The sequence below is a fragment of the Hyperolius riggenbachi genome, chromosome 9 (genome assembly GCF_040937935.1).
Source record: "Hyperolius riggenbachi isolate aHypRig1 chromosome 9, aHypRig1.pri, whole genome shotgun sequence".
NCBI lineage: Eukaryota > Metazoa > Chordata > Amphibia > Anura > Hyperoliidae > Hyperolius > Hyperolius riggenbachi.
Window position 1 is genome coordinate 85,776,307 of NC_090654.1, and position 26,017 is coordinate 85,802,323.

General features: G+C 46.4%; 2 protein-coding genes across 5 annotated transcripts in view; one reads left to right on the forward strand and one right to left on the reverse strand.

Annotated features, from left to right (window-relative positions):
* FBLN2 (fibulin 2) overlaps nt 1-26,017 on the forward strand; it is a 220,999-nt gene that overhangs the window by 49,643 nt on the left and 145,339 nt on the right. For 3 of the 4 annotated variants that reach the window (XM_068253138.1, XM_068253141.1, XM_068253139.1), the window contains one exon: nt 16,985-17,095. The exons of the other annotated variant lie outside the window; for it this stretch is intronic. The gene's annotated coding sequence lies outside the window, so the exon portion shown is untranslated. The remainder of the gene's footprint in view (nt 1-16,984; nt 17,096-26,017) is intronic. 4 annotated transcript variants of the gene reach the window in all.
* On the reverse strand, nt 1,087-19,415 carry LOC137532535 (troponin C, slow skeletal and cardiac muscles). Its single transcript, XM_068253144.1, has 6 exons — nt 19,311-19,415; nt 10,595-10,625; nt 10,331-10,477; nt 2,789-2,903; nt 1,454-1,590; nt 1,087-1,368 (listed from the first exon to the last, which is right to left on the reverse strand). Exons 1-6 carry the CDS (start codon nt 19,332-19,334, stop codon nt 1,337-1,339), a joined length of 486 nt encoding a protein of 161 aa, XP_068109245.1. The 5' UTR covers nt 19,335-19,415; the 3' UTR covers nt 1,087-1,336.

The window sequence follows — 26,017 nt, forward strand, 5'->3', positions numbered from 1 at the left end:
CGAGATTTTTCTTAATCTGCCACTTCAAGCCTTAACTTGAACTGAGCCTGTGGTCTTCCACAACTGTGGAAACAGACAGCTGAAATCTCTGAGACCGCTTTCTGCATCCTTCCCCTAAACCATGATGGTGAACAATCTTTGTCTTCAGATCATTTGAGAGTTATTTTGAGACCCCCATGTTGCTACTCTTCAGAGAAAATTAAAAGAGGAGGGAAACTTAAAATATACCCTCTTAAATACTCGTTATCATAATTGGATTCACCTGTGTATGTAGGTCAGCGGTCACTGAGCTTACAAGCCAATTTGAGTTCCAATAATAAGTTCTAAAGGTTTTGGAATCAATAAAATGACATTTATTGCACACTTTCTGTAAATCCGATAAACTTCATTTCACTTTTCAAATATCACTGTGTGTCTCTCCTATATGATATATTTAACTTACATTTTTTATCGTAACAACCAATGATTTATACAGGAAAATCATGACAATTAACAAGGTTGCCCAAACTTTCGCATCCCACTGTATGTATTTGGTTGGTGTTGGTTGCGCCCACTTTTTCTAACCCTAACACACAATTACTCAATGACCAAGTTTGTGAGCTTTGCGGTCTTTGGCATCATCCACCCCCTTTTCTGAAATTGAACCCAAGTCACCCAATGACAAGTGCCATGGGCCTGTCCCTGTGCTGTACCCCCATTCCTGCCCCAGTGCTGCGCCCCCATGCCTAACCCCGTGGCTTCGCCATCTCTCAGACCTCAAATCAGATTAATTATTTTATCTGGGGGACATGGTTACTTAATTTATTTATGTAGGGCACATTTTACTTAGTGTTGGAAAAGAGGACAGAGCGGGAATAAGAAGAGATATTTTCAAAAAATTAACTTCAGCAATATCCCGAGCCAAAAACACAGGCAACCACAATACATGAATGCGAGAAAGGATTCTGTTTTTAGAGGAGAAGGGGGCTCCGACCGGGAGAGGGGGAGCAATTTTAGTGTTTGCCATAGGCTCTATATTACCCACACATGCCCCTGACTGTGCAAAACCAACAGTGTAAAAAAAATCCACAATATCTAGGGGGAAAATCCAGCTAATACTAAACTTCTTTATTGCACTCTTCAATGTTTTTACTTTACAAGGCCAAAGAGATTCACAGTTGAGGTCCAGGTGTCCGCAGGCATCAGAGGGAGTTCAGTACACACATGAGGCAGCAGAGTTTGGCTGAAGGGTTCTTGATGTATATACTGTATATAGAAATGACATTTTATAAGCAGTCTCTATTCATGATTTTTTTTATCATGCAGCATTCCAGGTTTGGCAGTATTGTGCTCATCTTTATTCAACTCCTTTCATGAACTCCAGGAACTCTGCAAATGCATAAAAAACAAAGGAAGTTCTTGCTGATCTGGAGAAGTGCATATAGCTCATTGCCCCAAATAAATGCAAACCTACCATCATAATCAATTCTGCCATCGTTATTTTTGTCCCCGTCCCTCATCAGTTCCTCAATGTCATCTTCAGTGATGGTCTCCCCAGTGGCTTCCAACATGATCTTCAATTCGTCGAGGTCAATGTAACCATCTGCATTTCTGCAAAACAGTTTGAGGTTATCATCAGTTTCTATAGGAATACTGATTGCTTAAAGGAAACCAGAGATGATAAAAGATAAACATTTTATGCATACCTGGGGCTTCCATCAGCCCCATGGGCCTGGATCACTCCCACGCTGCCGTCCTAAGTCTTCTCCAGCTCCGGTAAAGGGTCCCATAACTTTGGCCAGTCTGCGCAAGAGAAGTGCGCTTACTACGTATATCTCCAGCAGCCGCCGGGGAGATACATAGAGAGCGCACTTCTCTTGTGTCAGATTGGCTGCAACTGGCTGAAGTTACGGGACCCGGTTCCGGCGATGGAGAAGGCTGAGGACAGAGGCGCGGGAGCGATCCATGTGCATGGGGATGGAGGAAGCCCCAGGTGTGTATAAAATGTTTATCTTTTATCGTCTTTGGTACACTTTATGTCTGCTCTCTTGTAGTCAGCATCTTTTGGATTCATCTGATCTACATTACTTGTTTTATCCTTACTCTTATGAATTTTTTGTTCAGCTTTGTTCATCAGTGGTCACCTCCCTCCTTTCCTCATTAAACAGTAAGGTTGTCCAAATATTACTGTCAGAGCAGTTTTAAATGGTTTAATATCATTTTCTCTGACTAGACATCATTTTATGTCATAAGCAATCCTGAAAAAGGGGACTGGATTTCCTTAAAAAATTCTGTCAATAAGTACCAAAGATTTGCGAATCTCACCTGGATCATATCGGAGAACATGATGCTGATGATGCCTGAAAATGCTGAGGCTTAGAAGATTGAGGCTCTTTGACCCAAATATAATGATATAGAAAGGTACATAAGGTTATGCATCAGCAGGTAATTTCAGCATACGCTCTTATTTGCACAGCACAGACGCAGTGCCTGACCTGAGCACCACTATAGACATAACGTTATTATGTCTAAGGCCGTGCAGCAGTGTAATTCGGGTGGTGGCGATTGCTGGACCCCAAATTACTTCTCCCTCCAAGTTGCTATGACTCCGAGGTGGAATGATAAATAATGCTGCCTGGAATTTGTGCGGCAGCAGGGTGAGCCGTCATTTGGCTCAGCCAGCGCCAATATGAAGAATGGCCAGTATCCATGTACGTGTTAAAGTCGGTGGTTTTATAACATAGTAATCTAAAGCTAAATGAAAGTTGGCCACCAAGTTTGGTATTTTCTCTGCTTCTCCATCACTTACTTGTCAAACATACGGAAGAGATCAGATAATTCTTCTTCAGATTTCCCTTTACTGTCGTCCTTCATACATCGCACCATCATCACCAAGAACTCATCAAAATCCACCGTGCCACTCCCTGAGGAGGAATAAAAGAGTTCTGTCAGAACAAGGCAACAGGACATGTTATCGGACCTGAAAGGGTAGCCTAATTAGCTGCTACAGTAATACGTGTACAGGCTCAGCTGGCTGAGAGACCCGCTTATAACTGCTGGTTTCCATTTTTGCTGCTCTCCAGACATGAGTCACCCTGACAATGCTAGTGACAACAGAGCTTAGCTAAATGCAAATAAAATGACATTCTTGTGCCCACTGAATTTTTTTGGCAATTGGTGAAAATAAACTTTCACATGCAAGCACATACATTTTCACACATGTACTCCTCTGTAAGAAAATCAGGACCAGCACTGCCACTAAGGCAATGGAGACAATTGCCCCCAGGCCTCTACTACTGCTTGGCCCCGGCAGAGGTGCCCCCCCTCCACTCTGCTCCTGAGAGTCCCCAGGGCCCCTGCAGGATGTGCGGCTGGTTTATATTGGGGTGTGGTTACTTTGTCATCTGGGCAGTTTTGGTGTGGCCAGGGTTGCTGGAGGAGCTGGGTGCCGGTGGATTCAGAAGTGTCACAGTGTAATTAGAGCGGCTCTCCTGGGGCGCAGCAGTTAGGCTGAAGCAGCCCGGCTACTTTGAATGTGGAGGACAGAGGCTCTGGCAAGGAAGCGAGTCCCAGTATATTGTATTGCTGCAAATTACATCAAGCACAGCACTTCCTGATTCCACGCTGGTGTATTTCCTGGACAAGATCCATGAGCCAGTGGCGTAACAATAGGGGCTGCAAGCCTTGTGGCCGCGGGCGGTCCCGCTCAGGGCCGTTTTGGGGGCAGGAGGGTTTGCAGCATGAGGAGAGAGCATTGGCCACACATCGGCGGGGAGGGCTCTCCCCTCAGCGCTCCCTCTCCAGCATCAATCAGTGTCAGCAGGCAGGAATAAACACATACCTTTATGCGTTCCACACGCTGGAGGTTCCGCTCTCTAAGTCTCTGATGCTACTTCCTGTTTACTAGCAAAAAGGCTTGCAGAGGGTGTCTTCAAAACAGTATCAAAATTTATTGAAAAAGTATCATAAACAACCTATTAACTGTACCCTTATCCCCCCTTAAAAAATAAATTTAAGTCAGCTGACTCTGCTCACACATCCGCAAAGCTCACACAGCACAACCTGAGGCTTATATGCTGGGGAAACAACCCCTAAAACACAAGAGATTCCAAAGGGAACAAATTCATCAGATGGCTGGCTAGGCTTAATTCTGAAAATTGCACCATACTAATGATAAACTCGTCACTCCTCAACGCAGTGAGGTCCCCAAGGTGTTGGAGGCAAGAGATTAGCTGGGCAGACTCTTATAGCATTTGTCCAAATCACAGTGGACACTTGGCTCATTTAAACTCTCTCCAATAGCAGACATTAGAACAGTTCCACAGTCAATGTTTCAGCTGTCCGGCACACGCATGACTTGATGTTCAAACTTTTAAACAGACATGTAACTTTGTTTATGCCCCTATATCAGCAGAGCTTTGAACAGTCCAGTATATCATATACGGCATTTCCAGGAGTAAAGCTTTGTCAGAGCTATACAGCAATGATCTCACTTCTCCACAGCTCCATATTTATTCCTTAGATTGTTGAAACATTGCCCATTGATAAGGACTGCCAAGCATATTAGAAAGCAAAAGCTGGTTCACAAAGTTGCCCAGTTTGGCTTTCACCACCGCTGGTCAGTTCGTCTCTCCCCGCTTGGCTTTAATGTCCAGTCACCGCTCCGACCTCCTCCACACTCCAACCACAGTCTCTCAGGCACACCTCGCTGCAGAGTTTCCAGTCGGTGCTCAGCGTGTACCGCTGAACGGCATGCTGACGTCAGTCGCGTTTGCAAAAGCTTGGAGTGGGCCGAGCGAAACATGTCACGTGACACGGGCGTGACAAGCGCTGACGTACACACTGAGCACCAACTGGATTCTCTGGCGCAATTTTTACTCCCTCGCCCTAACTGCAATAAGCCCATTATATGGAAGCTCCACCCCCACCTGGGACATTTTGGAGTGAAGAGGCTCCAAACCTGAATCCTAGTGTGGCCATTCCGTCAGCTGTGTGGGAGCAAGTATGATGGTGTCTCTCTAACAGCTGTGATTTCTCACTCCCCCAGCACCCACAGTGACCTCTCCCTCCTCGGCACTAGCAGTGATCCTACCTACCCCAGCACCCACACTGACCTCTCCTTACCCCAGCAGCTATATTGACCTCCCCAGCACCCACACTGACCTAACTCTCCCCCAGCACCACAGTGATCTTTCCCTCCCCCAGCGGCACCCCTCCTGTCCCCAGCAGCACCCACAGGGACCACCCATCCCGAAAGTAGTACCTACAGTCACCACTCCCATCGGCAGCACCCACAGTGACCTCTCCCAACACCCAGCATCAACAGTGACTTCTCCCTCCGCCCGCAACCACATTGACCTCTACCTCCCCCCAACACTCACAGTGACCTCTGGCTCCCCAACACTCACAGTGACCTATCCCTCCCCCAGCACCCACAGTGACCTCCCCTTCCTTCAGAACCCACACTGACCTCTACCTCCCTTACACCCTCAGTGACCTTTCTCTCCGTCAAGCACCCACAGTGACCTACCCTTCCTGCAGCACCCACACTAACCTCTATCTCCCACAGTGACCTCATGATACTTGATACCCACCCATATAGCCAGAACCCACATGACACCCTGTGCCGGCAACCAGCATCTGCACTTAACATCCACATTACAACCAATACCCCACTAGCCAGCACCCATCAACCACATGGCACCATGTACTCACTCCCAGTGCCCACCTGGCACCCAGTATTTTCACCTAGGACTCACATGACATGATAGCCAGCAACCGAATAGCACCCATTGTCTGAACCCATATGAGACCCAGTGTTCTCCCATGGCACACATCCAGACCCCACATGGCACTCTCTACTCACTCATGTCCTGCCCACTGCACCTACGTGCACCCAGTACCCACTCTTGGCCTGCACCCAGCATTCACATGGTGCCCTGAACCAATTAGTACTCACATGGCACCCACTATTGTTTATCATCATCTGCTACTCATTCAGCACTCAATACTGCTTAGCACCCATTGCAAATAAGCACTCAATACAAACTGGACCTTGGCACCCACTGCAGCTTGACACAGACTTTGGCACCTCAGCACCCACAGCAACTTAGCACAAACTGGACCTTTGCATCTTACCACCATTGTATCTGGGCACCCGCACCCACTACTTCTTGGCACTTACTGCAATTTTGCATCTACTAATGCTAAGCAACCACTGCATATCGGTAACCACTTCCTCTGTCTGAAAAGAAGTTTGGGTTGGGTGCTGATCAAGAGGGACAGAGGTCCCAGTAATGATAGGTGAGTCTACTAGTGTCCACCTATCACTGCTGAATTGAGGGTGGTGGAGCCACAAAGTCTGCTTGATACTGCTATAAAGAAAGGGGAGGGGGGGGTGCCTATGTCTAAGACTGCCTAACACTGCTTTGTGGAGAGGAGATATTACATACACAATTTAGCATGAATGATTGATTACTGTCCCTTTTTTCAAATTTGAGCACCACCCCTTTGAAAATCCTCTGCACGGCCCTGGTAGAGTGTATGCTTGAAAAAGAGAGTTTTAACCTCCCTAGTGGTATTGAAAGATATACACGTCAATACAAAACATGCTGTGAACATTAGTGACGTGCATTCACGTCAGTACTCTCCTGCACTGTATACTAGACCCTTGCTTGACACATGTTGGCAAGTTGCAGGGGAAAAAAAGGTTATGAAATCAATTGGATCACCTTTTGCAAAAAAAAAATCCTGGGTATCACGCTGATACGTGATAAAGTAACGTACAAGTGTATACACAAACAGTAGTATGTAAAGCGTAGTCAGGATCAGGCCGTAGTTGTACACAAAGTCAGGGTTAGCGAGGTACAGAGTAGCAAGGCAATATCGTAGTCAATAAACAGGCAGGGTCGTACACATAAGTCAGATGTCAGTCGTATTGTAAGGATCAGGCAATAACAAAGTCAGGGACAGGCCAAGTCGAAGACGTGTATCGGATGGCAGTAGCACAGAAGGACGAGACAAGAGCGAGGTCAAGAGGCAGGCAAAAGTCGGTACACAGATAAATATACAATAAGATGTTACTTCAATATATTACGATCAGAATCAGGCTTATTTCGCCAAGTGGAGCGGAAGCCACACCCAGAATTATTTGCGGTACACACAGGCGTAGGGCATTAGTGCAAAATTACAGGTTCACAACATTGAACGTAACTGACATTGTGCAGAAGATACATGAAAACACAGACAGAAAAAATAAAGATAACGTGCAGACATAAGGACCTATGTGGCAGTTCTGCAGGATGACCGGGGGGGCCATGCTGGGAGGACTAGCTGCGTGAGGGACATTAGTTTAAAAGGCGCACTGCTTGGGGAAAAAAAGAGTTCCTGTGCCTGGAGGTTTTGGTGGGAATAGTTCTGTAGCGGCGGCCTGAGTGCATGCGAATGAAGAAGCGACTACGGGTGGAGGGGTTCTTGCGCAATCCTGTTTGCCCTGGATCTTAGCCTGGATGCGTGGAGGCAGGGGCGGGCCGAGGCATAGGCTGGAGAGTCTCCAGCCTCAGGGCGCAGTGTAGGAGGGGGCGCAAAATTCATTCAGCTGTCATTCCTAATTGTGTTTGAAGCAGAAAGAAATATGAAAAGGGGATACATGGCAGTGACTGCAAGCCAGATAACTAGATATTAAGGTGTTCGGGAGGTTGTGGGCCCTGTGGCGCCTCTTCGTCTAATAGCAATCAGTGTGTGGCGGCTGGGGTGGGAGGGATGGAGGGGCGCACTTTGGTGTCTCAGCCTTGGGTGCTGGAGGACCTTGTCCCAGCTCTGCATGGAGGAGGTCCAGGGGTGGCAGGGGTGTCCCAATGATTCTCTCTGCAGCATTGATCACCCTTTGAAGTTTGTACTTGTCGCTTGCGGTAGCTCCTACATACCATACGATGATAGAGGAGCAGAGGATAGACTCAATTGTGGCAGAGTAGAAGCTTGTCATCAGCTCCTTGGGCATGCCGAACTTCTTCAGTTGTCTCAGGAAGAACAACCTTTGCTGGGCTTTCTTTTGGCATTTGGTGATGTTTTCTCCCCATCTCAAGTCGTTGGTGATAGTTGTGCCCAAGAACTGAATGCTAGATACTCTGGCAACTTCAGAGCCTTCGATGAGGACTGGATTGAGAGGGGAGGGGGCTTCCTGAAGTCTACAATCATCTCAACAGTCTTTGCAGCGTTTAGGACAAGCTTGATATATAATATAACTACAAAATACAAGACTGACTAACTAGAGTACATATATGACAGCACCTCCTGCAAAAAGGTGTCAGCTGATGACATCACCACTGACACGCCACCAGACAAGCCTCCTCAGCCTATAAAGACAGCTCTGAGCTGCGCGTGTCCTGCCAGAACCAACACGCCGACCCACATCTATAGGGGAACCGGGGATGCCATCATTCTGATTCACCTCTACAGGGAAGCCGGGGATGTCTTTGATCAAAGGGAAAGCTTGCTCCAGCTGCTCCAAACTATCAGAGCAGCTTGCAGAGACCACACCAGGTAGGTTTGTTACACTGGGGAAATTGAACGCCATGGAGAATTTACTGTATAGAGAATCTGAAACGGATAAAAATTGTTATTTTTACCAGGTAGTTAGCTTCAGGAGTATGAGGAGAGTTAAACAGCTGCATCCCCGCGGCAAAACGAGGGGTTTATACCCCCCAAATCCCGGGGCAAACATCCACAACTTTCAAAGTCGTAGATTTTGCTGCCCGGGGAGGCAGAGCTTAGTGCTGTAGTTCTGCCTCTAATTTAGTCAATCTCCGTGCGGATCGCCGCCTCTCCCTGCCCCTCTCCATGAAGGAAGACTGAGAGGGGCGGGGAAAGGTGTAGATCAGCGGCGATTGACTTCAGTAGATTCTCTGCCTCTTTCAGGAACCCTTCCCCGATTTTTTCCCCGGGGATTTGGTGGGTTTAAAGCCCTTGTTTTGCCACGGGGATGTGACCTCTCCTCGTACTACTGAAGCTAACTACCAGGTAAAAAATAAAAATGTTATTCGCTTCAGTCTCTCTTTAACCTCCTTGCCGTTATAAAAAATCCGGCAAGGAGGCAGCGCCGCACTTTTTTTTAAAAAATTTTTTTTTTAAATCATGTAGCGAGCCCAGGGCTCGCTACATGATAGCCGCTAAGCGGCGGCATCCCCCCACCCACTCCGATCGCCTTCGGCGATCAGAGTATGCAGGGAATCCCATTGAGAACGGGATTTCCTGCAGGGCTTCCCCGGTCGCCATGGCGACCGGGCGGGATGACGTCACCGACGTCATAGACGTCGTGACGTCAGAGGGAACCCCGATCCGCCCCTTAGCGCTGCCTGGCACTGATTGGCCAGGCTGCGCAGGGGTCTGGGGCGGGGGGGGGGGGGGCGGATCGGCGCGGCGGGTAGCGGCGAGCGGCGGCGATCGCGTACTACACGCAGCTAGCAAAGTGCTAGCTGCGTGTAGGAAAAAAAAAATTATGCAAATCGGCCAAGCGGGGCCTGAGAAATCCTCCTGCGCAGGTTACCCCGAGCTGAGCTCGGGATAACTGGCAAGGAGGTTAAGGGCATGTTTAAAGCTATCAAAGGTTGGGGAGTGATGGATGTGTTGTGGCAAAGGATTCCAGAGAAGGGGTGAAGCACTTGTAACTTGAATGACCGGAGGTGATTCTAGAGGAAGACAATAGGTCATGTGCAGATCTGCGATTGCGTTTTTTTCGGTATCTGGAAACTAGTGAGGAGATGTACACAGGAGAGAGGGATTGTGGAGAGCTTTGTAAGTTAGAGTTAAATTTGAACTGGATCCTCTGGTTAATTGACAGCCAATTAATGCAATGATGCAATTTCATGGGAGCAAAAATATGCATTATGATCAACCCTAATACCAAAAGACCAAATCTAGTTAACTCAAGTAGATAAGTTGATATGCAGTAAAGAGTGGTTTTCAGATATTCAATCATGGAGAGGATTTAAATTCCCCCCAAAATCAGACTTCTTCTAACACAATAGATGCTTAAAAAAATTACTGCAAGTAACATGGAGACATAGCATAAGTCATGTTATAATAGTATACTGTATCTCACAGTATCCTGCTGCCAATAGTAATGGTAATATTGGCGTACACTGCCGACACACACAGCAATATTACATTTGCTTCATGCATCATCCCCATGATGAGATAAACCCTTGTATGTAGAGTTCCACTCCCACTTAGTACTAGTAAGCAGTTAAGGTTTATGGGCTGTACAATCAACAAGTGAAGTTTGAAATGGAATGTAAGATTATGGGTAGTGAGACAGGAGGAAAGGGGGAGAAAAAGACTTCAATTCACTAACCGTCTTCATCCACCTCATCTATCATTTCCTGCAGCTCCTCAGGGGTGGGGTTTTGACCCAGCATCCTCATGACTTTCCCCAATTCTTTTGTACTGATACAGCCATCTTCTGCATCTTGTACGAATATGTCAAAAGCTGCTCTGAATTCTGGGGAAAAACAATATAATTACAGCATGAAAATGTATAAGGTTAAAAAAGGTTCGACAAACGACAAACAATTTCTATAACTCTTATATAGATAAAGATGTTTGGAGAAAGAGTTACCATTTTTTTGTTCTTCTGTCAGCTGCTCAACCTACAAAAGACAAAAAAAAACGGTTAAGAGCCATGGGCATCAGGGCTCCTGTATTATTAGGCAAAGCTTACATTTTTGTAATAACATATTCAAATTCTAAAGCTTAGTACACGCGATAGATGGATCGTTACCAGCATAGCATCATTGAAGAGCTAATACTGTGGTTGAGGGAGGACCTCTAGTGGGCCCCTTTGGTCCAAGGGCCCTGGAACTGTGAGAAAACAGCAGCCAGTTTCTTCCTGTGAGCTCACATCATATGACTCAGCACAACTCCTCCGTTTACGGCACAGTATAGCACATGCAGGGTCATTACAGGCAAGAAAAGTGTTATACATACCTGGGGCTTCTTGCAGCCCCCTTAAGGCTAATCAGTCCCTCGCTGTCCACCTCCACCACCTGGATCTTCTGCTATGAGTCCTGGTAATTCAGCCAGTCAGCACAGTCCGGACGCATGCCACTTCCACAGCCAGGAGCGTTCTGCACCTGCACAATAGTGCTGCGCAGGTGTAGTACGCTCCCGGCGGCGGAGTGTGTGCATGCGCACTACGCCAGACTGGCTCAAGTACCTGGACTCCTAGCAGAAGATCCAGGTGGCGGAGGAGGACAGCGAGGGACTGATTATCCTGAAGGGGGCTGGAGGAAGCCCAAGGTATAGTACTACTTTGTTACACAGTAGTACTGTACTCTACATATGCACTCCCCACAGAGCTGCAGGGAATCCACTGAGAATGTTGTGCACATTGAACACAGAGGTGTTGTCTATCACCCATAAACCTGGTTCAGATTGTGCATGAAGAATGTGTAATAGAGGAAGAATCTCCTCATTCCCCTGCAGAGTACCTGCACATCACTCTTACATGTACTCACAGTTACATTGCCTAGGGCCTGATAGATGTTCTTTGTTCCAGCCTGTAACCTTTTACAAGTACTCTTACCAAGGACTAGTTTTAGTCTATGACTAAAGGGAATAAATATGGCAGCCTCCATATCCTTCTCACTTCAGTTGTCTTGTAAAATTCCTAAGCGTTGGCAGTTAAGAGACGAATTTCATGTTACATACTTTCAATCAACAAGATTGTAATATGCAAATTAGAGGAGTCGGAGTCGGAGTCGGTGGAATCCTAAACTGACGAGTCGGTGTCAGTGGATTTTTGTACCGACTCCACAGCCCTGTTATTAGATGTCGGTAGGTAGTTAGGCTCAGTTCACACTGAACAGATCAAAAACTGATCCATGTAAAAATTGATCCGTGAAACACATTAGTTTTTATTTGGCATCAGTTTTTGCTCCATTCCGTTACTGTGACCCATCCATTGCTCAATAAACTTGCAGTCCGTTCGGTGGACGGATCCATTCTAACCAAGCAATGTGAATAGATCCTGTTGATTAATATAGGATCTGTTCACCTCCGTTAGGTTCCAGAAGTTAGTGTTAGGTACAGCTAGGAGGTTAGTGTGATTAGTATTATGTGTAGCAGTGTGTGTTGGGGGTTAGTGTTAGGCATAGGGGGGGGGAGGTTAGCATTAGAAAGCGATACAAATACGCTAAGCTGTTATTTGAATCTCATTCATGATCATCAAACAACTGGTATACTCAGCACCCAAGTTAACATGCGCGTTTCCGTAGACATACTGTAATTGCAGGGGGCGTTGGTAAAAAAAAAAATATTAGGAGAATTCTAGGCCTGTTGTGCTCTGTTTTGAACACCAGGGGGAAGTTTATACTGCGCTGGGACAATAGACAAAAAACAATACTGCTTAGAGTGAAACTGGAGACTTGTGTGTTGTGTCCACATAACCTACACAGCTGTGTCCCGTTACTTGTCATGCTAGCCAGTCAGATACATGCCAGCAGGCTGAGAGTGCCATGCATAAAAATGGAACATGTTTAAGTTAAATACACTAATCCCCAATACTTGTGTTCTATTCCTGGCACACAACAGGCAGAGATAATGGACTGTGTGCCCAGGGGAATAAAAGCCCTGGCATGTAACCTTCCTCCTTTTATCTCCTGCTGCCTCGCTTGTCTCTGGCACTAATATCAGCATTGTGATAGGAGCCTGCAATCTGGGATATATATATAGACTGTGGCCTCTACCATTGCCTTTTGTAGACATCAGTTTCCCGCTACTGTTGACCCGACTGCTCCAAAGTGAGAAAAACCTGTGTCTGTGTCAGTAAAGGGTCATTGTCAATTGGAGAGTGTAACTTTTATAGGAAAGTTTATATGTAGAGTTGAGTGAAAAACTTTCTCACCATTCAATCCCCATTGATGCAGGTTGTGGATGCCAGAAATGCAGCAATAAATCCACCTTTTTTCATAGGGTAGGAAAGTGTTAGAACAGCTATGAAGCTTTTATTGCTGTCTATGTCTCAATTAGGAAGATTCCCCCTCATATCCTCTCAGCAAAGTCACTGAGGGCAGGAGGGGAGGAAAATATACCCAGTGGTGACACAATTGAGCCTGAGGGGGAGAGAGAGGGCGTCCATCCAATAACTGAGGGGGGGATAGGATTTCACGCTGCATCAGAGTTTAGCGGCAGCAGGGAGAGCTGTCATTCTACTCTTCCCGTGCCAAACTGAGCGGCACCCAGGTAATACAGTATGTACTTGCATTTGAATGCCCGTGATGCCCAATATATAGCTGGCACTGTACCAACACCCGCTACTTACCAGGCGCCCAAATACCGATATCTTACATTGGCACCTAAGGCAGTGCACAACTAGTCCACTTGCGTGTGTGCCCATTTTTTTCTACTTACCCCAGTACCGGGAAAAAATGGCTCCGAAAAACGGTCCTCAAAAAATCCCAGCCATGTTAATTATTACTATTATTGCTATTCCTCCTCCAGATTACCATGGGGGTAAGACATCATTTGGCGGCCGAATTATGCTGTTTTTAAAGTAATTTGGGCTCCTTCTTTTGACAGTGCTCAAATTATTGTCTAAACGCTGCTCCACAATTCATGCTACGGCCTATGGTAGCGCACGGTGTACCCAAATTTCCCTGTGCCGTTTTGCACAGTTTATAATCCGGCCCCCATCCTGATTTGAACCCCCCCCAGTGCCTATACTGAACCCCCACACACCTTATTCCTAAACCTAACCTCCTCTCCAAGTGCCTAGAACAAACATACCCCCCCACCCCTACCCACTTCCCCCTACCTAATACCTAAACTTATCCCCCCATCTAGTGCCTAAAAAATCCCCCCCCACACACACTCACAGCGGACACAACCCCGGCCCCCTTCCCCGTCCTCAGTAAGTGCCTAAAAAGGACCTCCGAACCCATCGTACACACCGGGACACAACTCGCCGCTTGGGTGCCCGATTACCGAAAATTAACACCTGCCAGTCCAGAGTGATCTGCTCTGGAGAGAGAAACAGACGGAGATGAGGGAGAAGGATAGAAAGGAAAATAAATTGACACAACCACCATCTCCCATGCTATCTGTAATGTAACTAACGCGATCGCAGGCAAGCGGTGCTCCAAGCGCCGAGTGTGAACTAGCCCTAATTGTATTTGTTCTTGCCAATAAAGCGTGTTTGGATTGGATTGGAGAGAGGAACAAAGGCAGAAAGTGAGAGGGGGAGAGAAGCAGACAGAAAGAAGAGAGGGGGGGGGGGGAGCAGGGGCAGAGCAATGAAAGGGAACAGTAGGAAAATTGGCCTATCTAAAGGGTTAAATATTAGCCATCCATTGTGGAATCAGAGCAGTGACAAGTCACTCGGGGCTTCTGAAGTATTTTAAGCCATGATGAGCTGTGCTCACTGGGCGATTTTTACACTGGACAGGTGTGTGATAAGCCATTGTTCCATTGTCCAGACTCCACTTCTATATATAGGACAGGAGCTCAGAGAGGATGCTTACAGCACTGGGGAGGTCTGAGCCTGCTGAATTTAAAAGTATTTTCCAACTAAGGGACCTATCTATAAAAATGGCAATTTGCTAGTCACTAGAAAAATGCCTGGGGTTTTTCCGACAGATTCTGCCGCACTGCACTGCTAACGCACCAATGTGAACGTGCCGTTACAGTATCATTTCATCATGGTTGTAATGTGTTTATGTCATCTGTTGCAAAGCAACGTGTCAGAGTGAAAGTCACCAAACTCTTCTCTGACTCCCCTGACTGCATGTCACATGCTCCAGACCTGAAATGTGTCAAATCACAAAACAAAGGTGCCCATACATCATATGACACATACACTTCTACGTCACACACGCACCCACGTATACGCCGGCAACCACGTGGGGCACGTGTATGTGAACGGAGGATATCGACAGGTAAAGTATACTGCACTGGGCACCGTGCAGCACATTTTACACAAGGGGGACAGTGGCGGGGGTTCCGTTGCATACATTGGCTCGTCCCGATATCGCACCCCGTTACCGCCGCACACCCGATTGAGCATGTCAGCCTTACATCGTGCAGCATGTTCAACTGATACATGCAACCAATTTCAGGCCAAAATTGGTCGCATCGCCAATCGACATGCTCTTGGTGGCACCGATTTTCATTAAATGATAATAATCAAATTGGATGGTTAATTGGCCACGCTAAAGTATGAATGCCAGGAAACCTCCACTCAAAACTGAATTTGAAGTTTTATGTGGCTGCTTCCTTCAAACATTCGCAGACATCTCTCAGCATTAAAAGGCGCAGTACTCCTGTAGCCCAAAAGGGCAGCATCTATGTGACTTCATGTAAAGGGACTGTACACCTAAAAGATGTTTAGCTTTAAGCAGGGGCGTAATTAGAAATCACTGGTCCCCCTGCAAAACTTTGGATAGGGCCCCCTCCCCAGCACACTGAATAGGGACTGGCTACAAATCTTTGTCTACACAACTTTGTATGATTCCTCATCAGTGGCTGAGCAAATGCAGTCATTAGAACAATAGTGCAGAGAGCAGAAAGTTTTTCTCTCCTTTCCCTTAGTTGTCAGTCAGTCAGGACAGGGCCCCATGTGGCCTTTGGGCCCCCCAGCGGCTGCATCCCTTGCAGGGTCTATTGTTACACCCCTGGCTTTAAGGGTCAGTTTACACTGGGTTAAATGCGGTGACATGCATACAACTTCCAGGGCACTTCAAGGAGCACTGCAGCTTGTGGCTTACCCAAAGCACTTCTGTTGCATTGTGTCACTCTGCAGACAGTGTGTCATGTTCCATTGGCTCTAATGGCCACTGTGACGAGCCAGAGTGTCGCAAAGCGACTCACTGCAGTGAGTATTAAACGGACACTTAAGTCAAACAAAAAAAATGAGTTTTACTCACCTAGCGCTTCCAATAGCCCCCTGCAGCTGTCCGGTGCCCTCGCCGTCTCCCTCTGATCCTCCTGGCCCCGCCGGCAGCCACTTCCTGTTTCGGTGACAGGAGCTGACAGGCTGGGGAAGCGAGTGATTCTTCACGTTCCCAGACACATTAGCACCCTCTATGCTGCTATATGGTATATGATATATGCTATAGCAGCATAGATGGCGCTATTGTGGCCAGGAACGCGAAGAATCACTCGCGTCCCCAGCCTGTCAGCTCCTGTCACCGAAACAGGAAGTGGCTGCCGGCGGGGCCTGGAGGATCGGAGGGAGACGGCGAGGGCACCGGACAGCTGCAGGGGGCTATTGGAAGCCCCAGGTGAGTAAAACTCCTTTTTTCTTTTTTTGACTTAAGTGTCCCTTTAAAGGACCTCTGTCGCAAAAATCTTGAAAATGTAAAATATATGTAAACATATATAATTAAGTGCGCTTCTTCCAGAGTAAAATGAGCCATAAATTACATTTCTCCTATGTTGCTGTCACTTACAATAGATAGTAGAAATCTGACAGAACTGACAGGTTTTGGACTAGTCCATCTCCTCATGGGGGGTTCACAAGGATTTATTTATCTTCAAAATGCACTTAGTGAATGGCAGTTGCTCTGTACGGTGAGCAGGGAGGCTGGTCAGCATCTTTGTATAAATCTTTTTCACAGTGTCTTTATAAAGAATAAAGGCCATGCTGAGAATCCCCTATGGAGAGATGGAATAGCCCGAAACCTGTCGGTAATGTCAGATTTCTACTACTTACTGTAAATTCCAGCAACATAGGAGAGATGTAATTTATGGCTCATTTTACTCAGGAAGAAATATACTTCTCATTTGAATGTGTTTTAAATTTTAAGATTTTCCCAACAGTTCCTCTTTAAGTGTACCTGAGATAAATGTAGCAAAAGGATTTATAATTTCCAGGGGCTTCTTCCAGCCCCATGTAGTCCATAAGCTCCCCTTGATTTATTTTTGTTCCCCCTCTGTTGTGCTGCTCTCAACCCCAGTAAAGTTTGCAACTAATCCACATGTGTCTTCTCCATGATCATGCTCCTGTAACCAGAAGCATTCTGCGCAACCCAGCTGGATCGCAGGCTTCACAGCAGCACAGCGGAGTGGCCCGGGAGGACATTGAAGGAGCTGACAGACTACAGGGGGCTGAAGGAAGCCCTAGGTAAGTAAAAATCCTTATGACTGCATGATCTCAGTTATATATTTATTAATCACTTATTGAGATATTTCCTGCAAAAAAAAATCCTAATTGAAAGTAACTTCCTGACAGTTATCTGACTGACAGGCATTAGACAGGAAGGCCAAATTTATACTTTTTGATTACCAGAGCCAACTTTCCTATGGCCTGGCCCCTTTCCATTTTTAGCTTCAGTTGGTATATATCAACCACCCCTTCTGTGAGCACCCCCCCCCCCCCCCCCCCATTTCATGTACAGCCATCACTTCCGCATGTAACCTCCATGTACAGCAGCTCCCATCCTCCATGCGTTCTTCCCCATCATCAGGCTCCCTATTTCATATGCAACCTCCTCTTCCATATTTACTGACCTCCTCCTTTATTTAGCTGCCCTAGGTAGAAGCCAGAGAGCCTACGCATAAATCTGACCCTATTAGGCAGCCTCTTTAATGCCCAGTTTACATTAACTTTAAAGGGAACCCGAAGTGAGAAGTATATGGAGGCAGCCATATTTATTTCCTGCTATACAATACCAGTTGCCTGGCAGCCCTGCTGATGTATTTGGCTGCAGTAGTGTCTGAATCACACCAGAAACAAGCATGCGGCTAATCTTGTGAGATCTGACAATAATGTCAGAAACACTTGATCTGCATATGCTTCTTCAGGGCCTATGGCTAGACATATTTAATGCTGGGAACACACAATGCAATTTCCCATCCAAACAGTGGGAATTGGGTGATTCTTTCTGACATGTCCAATCTGTTTTCGATCGAGAAAGGAATTGATTTTGTGAAGTATCGCAGGATGGCCAGGCAACTGGTAATGTTTAAAAGGAAATAAATATGGCAGCCTCCATATACCTCTCGCTTCAGACGCCCTTTAAAAGAAAAACCCTATAAAACAGTTCATTTGCCATTTTACCTGTGTATTTAAAGCTTTTCTGTTCAACCTACTAAGGTTTATCGGGGGGCTAAACCAGACCAGACACCTACAAACCTTATGCATCTAGTCACTGTCATCTGCAGCATTGACATGGGATTTCCTTTATAAGTGGTTAAAGGGTAAAACCATATGTGTTGCATTGTGCCATAACATGTGAATGGGCTGGCCACACAATGGTATGGGAACGTTCACACCTCTGTGTTATAAAGAAAACATGTTATCCTAGCACGCTTCAACAGTTCATTTCTAGATAAGTTTTATACCAACTGAGCAGTTTTTACATGCTGTGCTATGTGTACAGGCATACCTCCCAACTTTTTTGACATGAGAAAGGACACTTAAGCCACGCCCTTGCCACACCCACAATCACGCTCCATCACACCCCTAGTCATGCATACTATAAAGATTTCATAAGAAAAATATGTTGTTTTATACTTCAAACCACACTGATCCTATCTCATCCTGGTTCATTGTTCTTCATATTCACATATTAAAATTAGTAATACCGTATATCAATTTAAAGGATGGGAATAAAGTTTAGAGTCGAACACATTTTTTAGGAGAGAAATATGTATATTTACATAGAAAGAGGGACAAAGTCCTGAAAGAGGGACAAATAAGAAGGAAAGAGGGACAGTTGGAAGCTATGGTACAGGTAACAAGTGCACGCAGCATGGGCATAGGCCCCTATTCAATACACTTTATTGAATGAGGGCCTGGGCCCATATGCAATTCACTTTTTCTCCTCCGTTTTCTCTTCTGTTTTAGATTCAGCGCTTTGCAGTTCAAAAAATACTAAAAGTAGGTGAAAAAGTACTGTCATGAGTATTTTCCTGCTTGCTGGTGGCCAAAAAAAAACCACTTATGGCTTTTGGACGTAAGTCTCACATCCAAATTAGTTACATTGTAGTTTCCAGGACATGAGACTTACGCCCAGCACTAAAAACCGCTGCCGCGATCGTGTGCATGCATGCGCACTCCTGCACGTGTGCGCCCTCATCGCTGCACGCTCGTGGATTGAGCCTATTGTGAATGGTGTTGCAAATTCGAAGTTGAGTTAGGAAGAAAACTATTTTGCTGGCGTATCTGTATCTAATCATCAGACAATGCTCAAACCAAAAGATCAGTTTAACACTCCTACAAATAACATTTTTAAAAGAGGTTAAAGAAAGCACACCCTGCACTCCTCTGGCTGCAGATAATTAAATAGTATAATATGACCCAGCTGTTTTAGATGTAGTAAAGGAACAGGACTTACGGCTGCTTTGTAGATGTCATCCATGGTGGCTGCAGGTGTGCGGACAGCTCTGCGCAGAGAACAATGAGCAGCGTGATGTGACAATAGGAGGCTGAGCTTATATGCAGCTCTGACATTCCTCACAAGTCACTTAGTGCTCTTTCACTGATGTCACTTCACAGTGCCTGTCCCACCCTAATTGGGAAAAGCCTGCTACTAAACCCCAAACCCCCTCTGCTCAGCTATTTATATATTGCTGCACAGCAAGCACACATTTTCCTGTCTCTGACCTGAGAATAAAACGGAGAAATAAGAAAGTTCTGTCTTGAGTAAAAAGGCCCGCTAACCCTCTGCTGATATGTCCGTGTTTGGCAGGTGCTGGACCTTTAAACCACAGTGTCGTTTTGGGATTAATTCACAAAAGCGTGCTAAAGCATAGCGCGACTGTGCCACGCGTGAAGGTTTGCGCTCGTAGATTTACATGCGCGCGCTAACAAAGGTTGTCGCACGCACGTAAATCTTTATGTGCGGCACATTGTGCGCTAAACTCATAGCACGGTCGTGCTATGCTTTAGCACGCTTTTGTGAATCGAGCCCTATGTGTGCTGGAGACCCTGGTGGGAGGCGAGATCTTTGCATCCGGCTTCCCAGCTTTACACATACAGGCCCTTATTCAATTCGCTTTTTCTTCAGAGTTTTCTCCTAGGAGATAAATGTAATCTTGAAAAAGTATTTAAAAGGAAATGAGAAAGAGATACCAAAATTATTTTGAACATTTTCTTGCTTGGTGATGGCTTGAAAGACATTTTATTGACAAGATGTGAACATATCATCTAGGTGAAAACACAGGAGACAAATTTGGCCTCAATTCACTAAGCTTAACTCCTGTCTTTAATACCTCTTCTGAGCTGTTTTACAGTTATCACCATGGTGATATAATTGTGATAACTGTAAAACAGCTCAGAAGAGTTATTAAAGACAGGCGTTAAGCTTATTGAATTGAGGCCAAAGTTACTAGAATAAGGACCACAGGGCCTGATTCATCAACTGCGCTGCTAAAGCAGCACAGCTTAATGTGCAGTAGTGCTCGCTTATTCAAACTTTACATAGCAGCACTCGCTGCTATGCAGGAGCGTGTCTTCCCTCAGTTACACACATTGCTTCCTTAGCAACGCACATAAGTTTCAATGCGGGTGGTCCTGTGAAGTATTGCTACTGTAATATTTCACAGGACCGCTCGCGTTGAAAGTTACGTGCGGTGCTAAGGAAGCAGTGCACTAATTAAGGGAAGGCACGTTCCTACATAGCAGCAATCACTGCTATGTAAGGCAGGCAAAGCGGGCAATCATTCACATTAAGCTGCGCTGCAGAATCAGGCCCCTAGATGAAAATGTATTAAAAATGGAGCATTATCTGTGTTCCCTTGGGAAATTGCAATAATTAAAGGACAACTGACTTGAGGCTAGGAGCACACTAGGCTGAATCACTAGCATTGCAGAAAACACATATGCTTTTTGCATATGATGAAAGTTTATGGGCTGCTGTGTGTTGACAGCTCGGTGTATGATTTATGGGGGGGAAGCAGAGCGCAGGGGGGCCTGTGGGGGGAACTGTATAGCAACAGAGGCTGGGTATCATATGCAGACCCAGCCTCTGTGTGCTAATAGCATTCTTAGAACCCACCTCGGGTTCTCTTTAAAGAAAATCTGTAACGAAAAAAACTTCCCTAGGGGGTACTCACCTCAGGTGGGGAAAGCCTCCGGATCCTATTGAGGCTTCCCCTGTCCTCCTCGGTCCCACGGTGGCGGTGAAAATCCTCCCGGAGAGGCGGCGATGTAAATATTTACCTTTTGGCTCCAGCCCAGGTGCAGTATCCGCTCCTTCCCATGGAGATAGGCGGAAATAGCCGATCTCCGTCGGGCCGCTGTACTGCGCAGGCACAAGTCCCCTGCTCCAGGAGTCAAAACCTTTCGGACCGTCCCAGGAGAGTTGGAGAAGTGTTAGGGTTACAGGATAGTTAAACAGAAACCGTAACCAAGAATTGAACTTCATCCCAATCAGTAGCTGATACCCTCTTTTAAATGAGAAACCTATTCTTTTTCTCAAATGGATCAACAGGGGGCTCTGTACGGCTGATATTGTAGTGAAATCCCTCCCACAGGAAACTGTGAGGACCATGGTCCTGGCAGTTTCCTGTCTGTGAAACCCGTTGCATTGTGGGAAATAGCTGTTTACAGCTGTTTACAACTGCCAAAAAAGCAAGCAGCAGCTACTTCCACTGACACCACCTAACAGCAGTAAAAATGTCACCATGGGATAAATGTCAGAATGTAAATCTGGGAGAGGAAAGATTTTACAATGGGCAAACACTGACAAAATCATTTATACATAATTATTGTAAAAACTAAGTACTTTTTTTATTACATTATTTTCACTGGAGTTCCTCTTTAAGTGGAAGCCTGACAGTTGGTGTTAGGAGTGATCATGGTAGAAGGACGGGGTTAAAAGTGATTAGTATTATGAAAGTCAAGGCACGAAGATTTGTGAAAACTATAGCTATAGTAGAATGGTTTAATGTTAGAGTAACAAGCATTGAGGAGGCAGCTGCGGGCAACCTTGCCGCCACCGCTGCTGCCTCCATTCCGCTGCCCAGTATGTCTCCCGTGCCTCCGGCGTCTAGCACCCCGAGGACGGGTTTGTCAGCCGCTCATTTGGTTGCATTGTCGCGTGCGCGCACGCACAGACAGGACCTTTATGCTGGGAGGAGGCGCGTCAGCTGACCGGCTGGTAGACTGACCTCAGAGGAGACGTCCGCCGCTCCTCATTTACTGAGAGTAGTGGGCGTGCCTATGGGGACTCCTCCGATTCTTACGCCTCTCGGCTTCACTCGCAACTCGTCTGCTGTTGCGAATGCTTTGTGTTAGCGCTTAGACCTTAGATAGATCCGGTGTGCTTTGATCCGGGAGGAAACCGGGGATTTCACACTAGATAGAAATTATTGTTGTTATATTACTCTTTATTGATAACCTGTGTATGACTCTGGCTTGCTTCTGACCTCTCTCTCGTTTACTGACTCTGTACTTCTGCCCATCTGATCCTGCTGCCGACTTTGCCTGTATTACCCCCTTCCTATTGCCTTCTGATTTTGTACTGTTATGACCTGTCTGTTGCCGACCTTGCCTGTCTGACCTCGCCTCCCCACCAGAGAGCCCTGATCTCTGGTGACGACTCCTGTACTGATAGTACCCACTGTGACAATCCAGCCCCGCGATCCCGTCGAGATCTGCTCCCGTTAGCGTACGCAGGAAGTACGGGCGCAGACGGACAACGAGACCGGTTGCTGGATCGTCAGAGGGAAGAAGAAAGAAAAAGCGACAGTGCGTGCCAATCCCGTCTAATCTGCTCCCGTTAGCATACGCAGGAAGTACGGTGAACAGACTGACAATAAAGATTGGTCGCGCAGCTGCCGACAATATGTAATGGGACAAACATCCACCAATCCCGTATTACTAGGCCACTGTTGCCATGCAGGTCTCATGCACTAGAGACTGCTGGAGGCAAATTCACTGTGTGCGTAGTAAACGGTTAAGATTGGTTGGAGGTGCCCATACATGTACAATTCTGATTGTATATACAATCGGTAAACTAAAAATATCGATTTCGCGCTGGAAATCGGGTAAACCGCCACCACTGTCTGATTGGATGAATGGAGCAGACAGTCTCCAACTGGGGCGAAGAGACCCCAACGCTATCATAATAAGGTAGCCATCCCAATCACGTTCAACACGCTCCAGTCACCGTTTGGGGAATAGTCACTTCCGACGGCTTAAAGACTGTGAGCAATGTGACGTTAAAGAAAGATAATAGGATAACAGAGGCGCCAATAGGATAAAAAACACTAAAAGAACTTAAAAACCCATTTTGGTAATAGAGGAGGCAGTGGTGGACTCACCCCCTCCAAGCAGAACACACGACTGTGGATTTTCAGTCAAAACAATTTTATTGGATACTCCAAATAAAGTGCAACGCGTTTCACGGGATACAGAGGCGCTCAGTGTTGATGATACTGGCAGATGCTGTTTACTCCTATCTGTTGTTGCACTTTATTTGGAGTATCAAATAAAATTGTTTTGACTGAAAATCCACAGTCGTGTGTTCTGCTTGGAGGGGGTGAGTCCACCACTGCCTCCTCTATTACCAAAATGGGTTTTTAAGTTCTTTTAGTGTTTTTTATCCTATTGGCGCCTCTGTTATCCTATTATCTACATCAAGTCCACCCTTGGTGGAGGGTTGTACCCTTCCTTCTTCAACTACAGAGAGCGACTTTTTAATCCTGAGTGGGGTCAGGACAATCTCCCCACCTGCTTTGACAGTGGTTGCCTACTTGGTAACCCTGGTTTGTGAGTATTAAATTAATATTATTACTCTATCAATTATACCTTACCAGTACATACTACACTATATTGGGCTCTTGGTGTTCTCTCTTTTTCTCACGTTAAAGAAAGGTTACTGGGTCCCTATATGATGCAATCTCGAATTGTGTTTACAATCGAGAAACGGAAGTTATCGATTTCGCACAGGAAATCTGGTACTAGCTAATCCTAGAAGGAAGAAACGGGTATTTACAACCTAGCTAGCAAATCAACCATTTATAAGCAAACCATAAAACAATGCGGTAGTATGACTGACTCTTCAGAGGGCAGATTCGTTATAGCAGCAATCAGATGACCAGAACAGGCACAAGACTGAACGATAAAAATCGTTAGTTTATTTCTAAACTACATACACACAGCTTATTTTAGAACAGATTGATTGACAGAGAGAAAAGAGGAAAAGGAACAGAATGTCTGAATATACACAGTTCAAATACCGTTATTGGTAGTCCATGCGGCAATCGCAAGTCTTTGGCGTAATGTCCAAAATGGCGGTTGCCATGCGGCCAACAGGCCTTTGTTAGAAAGTTCCAAGATGGAGGTTTTGGCCCGTGTCCTTGCGGGCTGCCAGGATGTTACTAGGCATCAGATTGAAAGTAAAGAACCCAGAGCTTTCTGGGCTCTCTGTGGTTATAGCCCCCACTCCAGCAAGGAGGGGTTAGGGGGCGTGGATCACACACCTCTTTGCAGCAGGAGGTCCCTGCCCCTCTCATAGAGGCAAGAATTTACCTGAATCATGATAAGTGTGCTCATCTGCAAACCGTACAAGTTATGTTAAATCTAATAACATTTTTAGGTTTGTCAGAATTTACCAAGAACGTTGATACCAAACTTGGGGGATCAGACCCCTGGGGTATTAGAGGGTTATTTTAAAACAATCTTACGCTAGATCTGGCAGTCCGATTGGTCCGTAAACCTGTCAGAACCAGCGCCCTGTGGAATCCCATAACCTGTGCAGATTTCATGGCCAGGGAGATCTGCTATGTCAGGAATTATGAAGGAAATATGGAGAACACATGAATATTGGGATTCCTGCGGTCACAGCAGGTTTTCCTAAGGTCAGAAGTCTTTTGAAGCTCAGGGAGCAGCCGAGGTGTCATATCTCATGCTGAGACTGGGGCCGATCAGGCTGGAGAAAGCTACAATTTATGAGCTTCTGTCAACTGATATCTACCCTTCACCTGATGGATGAGGTCATAAACACCTCAGGGGGTCCCATGTGCTGGCAGAGAATCTTTTCACAGGAGGCTAATTAACTGACCATGAAAAGATTCCTCCAGCCCTTTGGCGAAGGGAAAAAAAGTGTATTTAAACCAACAACTGTCGGTTTGGTTGGTTTGCGAAGAACTAGCGTTCGTAACTCCATGACGCATTCGATATGTCATATCGACGGCGTCACATCTCCCCCCTTTACAAGATTGGGGAAGGAGCGGTTAGCAGGACCTTGACTGAAGCAATACCAACTTGTTACTTGGGCTCAGTACAGCGGGGAAGCCTGGGTTCCACATGACCTTGGGGGTTGCCCTTTTGTGTTGGTCAGTGGTTTAGCCAGGAGGCTACAGGGCTTCGCAAACTCCCTGTAGTATCCCGCTGTTCCCAGAGAGGCCTGTACCTCTGTCATGACAATCTGATCTGCGTCTGGTTCAACGGTCAGATTGTCAGCTGACAGCTGTCCTAGTACCAGGGACGAGTGATCGCAGTGTTGCTCCCAAGTCGGGGAGAACACAGGGATGTCATCCGGGTACGTGACTGTACAACCGTGCTTGCTCTTCCACAGGTCGTTCCACGCCTGGAGAAAGGTGGCTTGGGCATCCATCATGCCAAAAGACATCCGCATCGAGGCGTTTAAGTCCAAGGGCAGGGTGAATGTGGATTCCAGGCGTGCCTCGGGCACGGTTGGAATCTGCCAGTATCCGTAGCTCCGATCTATGATCGTTAGGTAGTTGGCGGATGCCAGCCAATCCAACAGATCACCGAGGGGAGTCATGGGATACGTAACGGTTATTGGGATGTCGTCCGGCATCCTATAGGCCTCACAGAACCTGGTGGTCGGTGAGCTAGAGGATTTGCGGAGGACAGCCATCTGTAACATCTCCTCATACTTCATCTTTACTTTTGCTTGCACCTCCGGTGAGGTGCTGTAGGGGATCTGCCATAAGGGCATGTGAGTCCCCGGGTCCCTTCTGTGAACTGCTGTATCCTGCCCAGGGTTGCTGCGAAGATTTCGCTGTGGGGGCGCAGTGCGCTTCAGCGAGGCCTTCTGGGAGTACGAGAGGTGGGGGGTGACTTTTACAT

Excerpts from the sequence above, each read along its gene's own strand:
- LOC137532535 (XM_068253144.1), bottom strand. The coding sequence starts at position 19,334 with ATGGATGACATCTACAAAGCAGCC. Across the intron at positions 10,626-19,310 it reads ATGACATCTACAAAGCAGCC|GTTGAGCAGCTGACAGAAGA; the intron begins GTAAGTCCTGTT and ends TGTCTTTTGTAG. Across the intron at positions 2,904-10,330 it reads AGATGAGGTGGATGAAGACG|GGAGTGGCACGGTGGATTTT; the intron begins GTTAGTGAATTG and ends ATTCCTCCTCAG.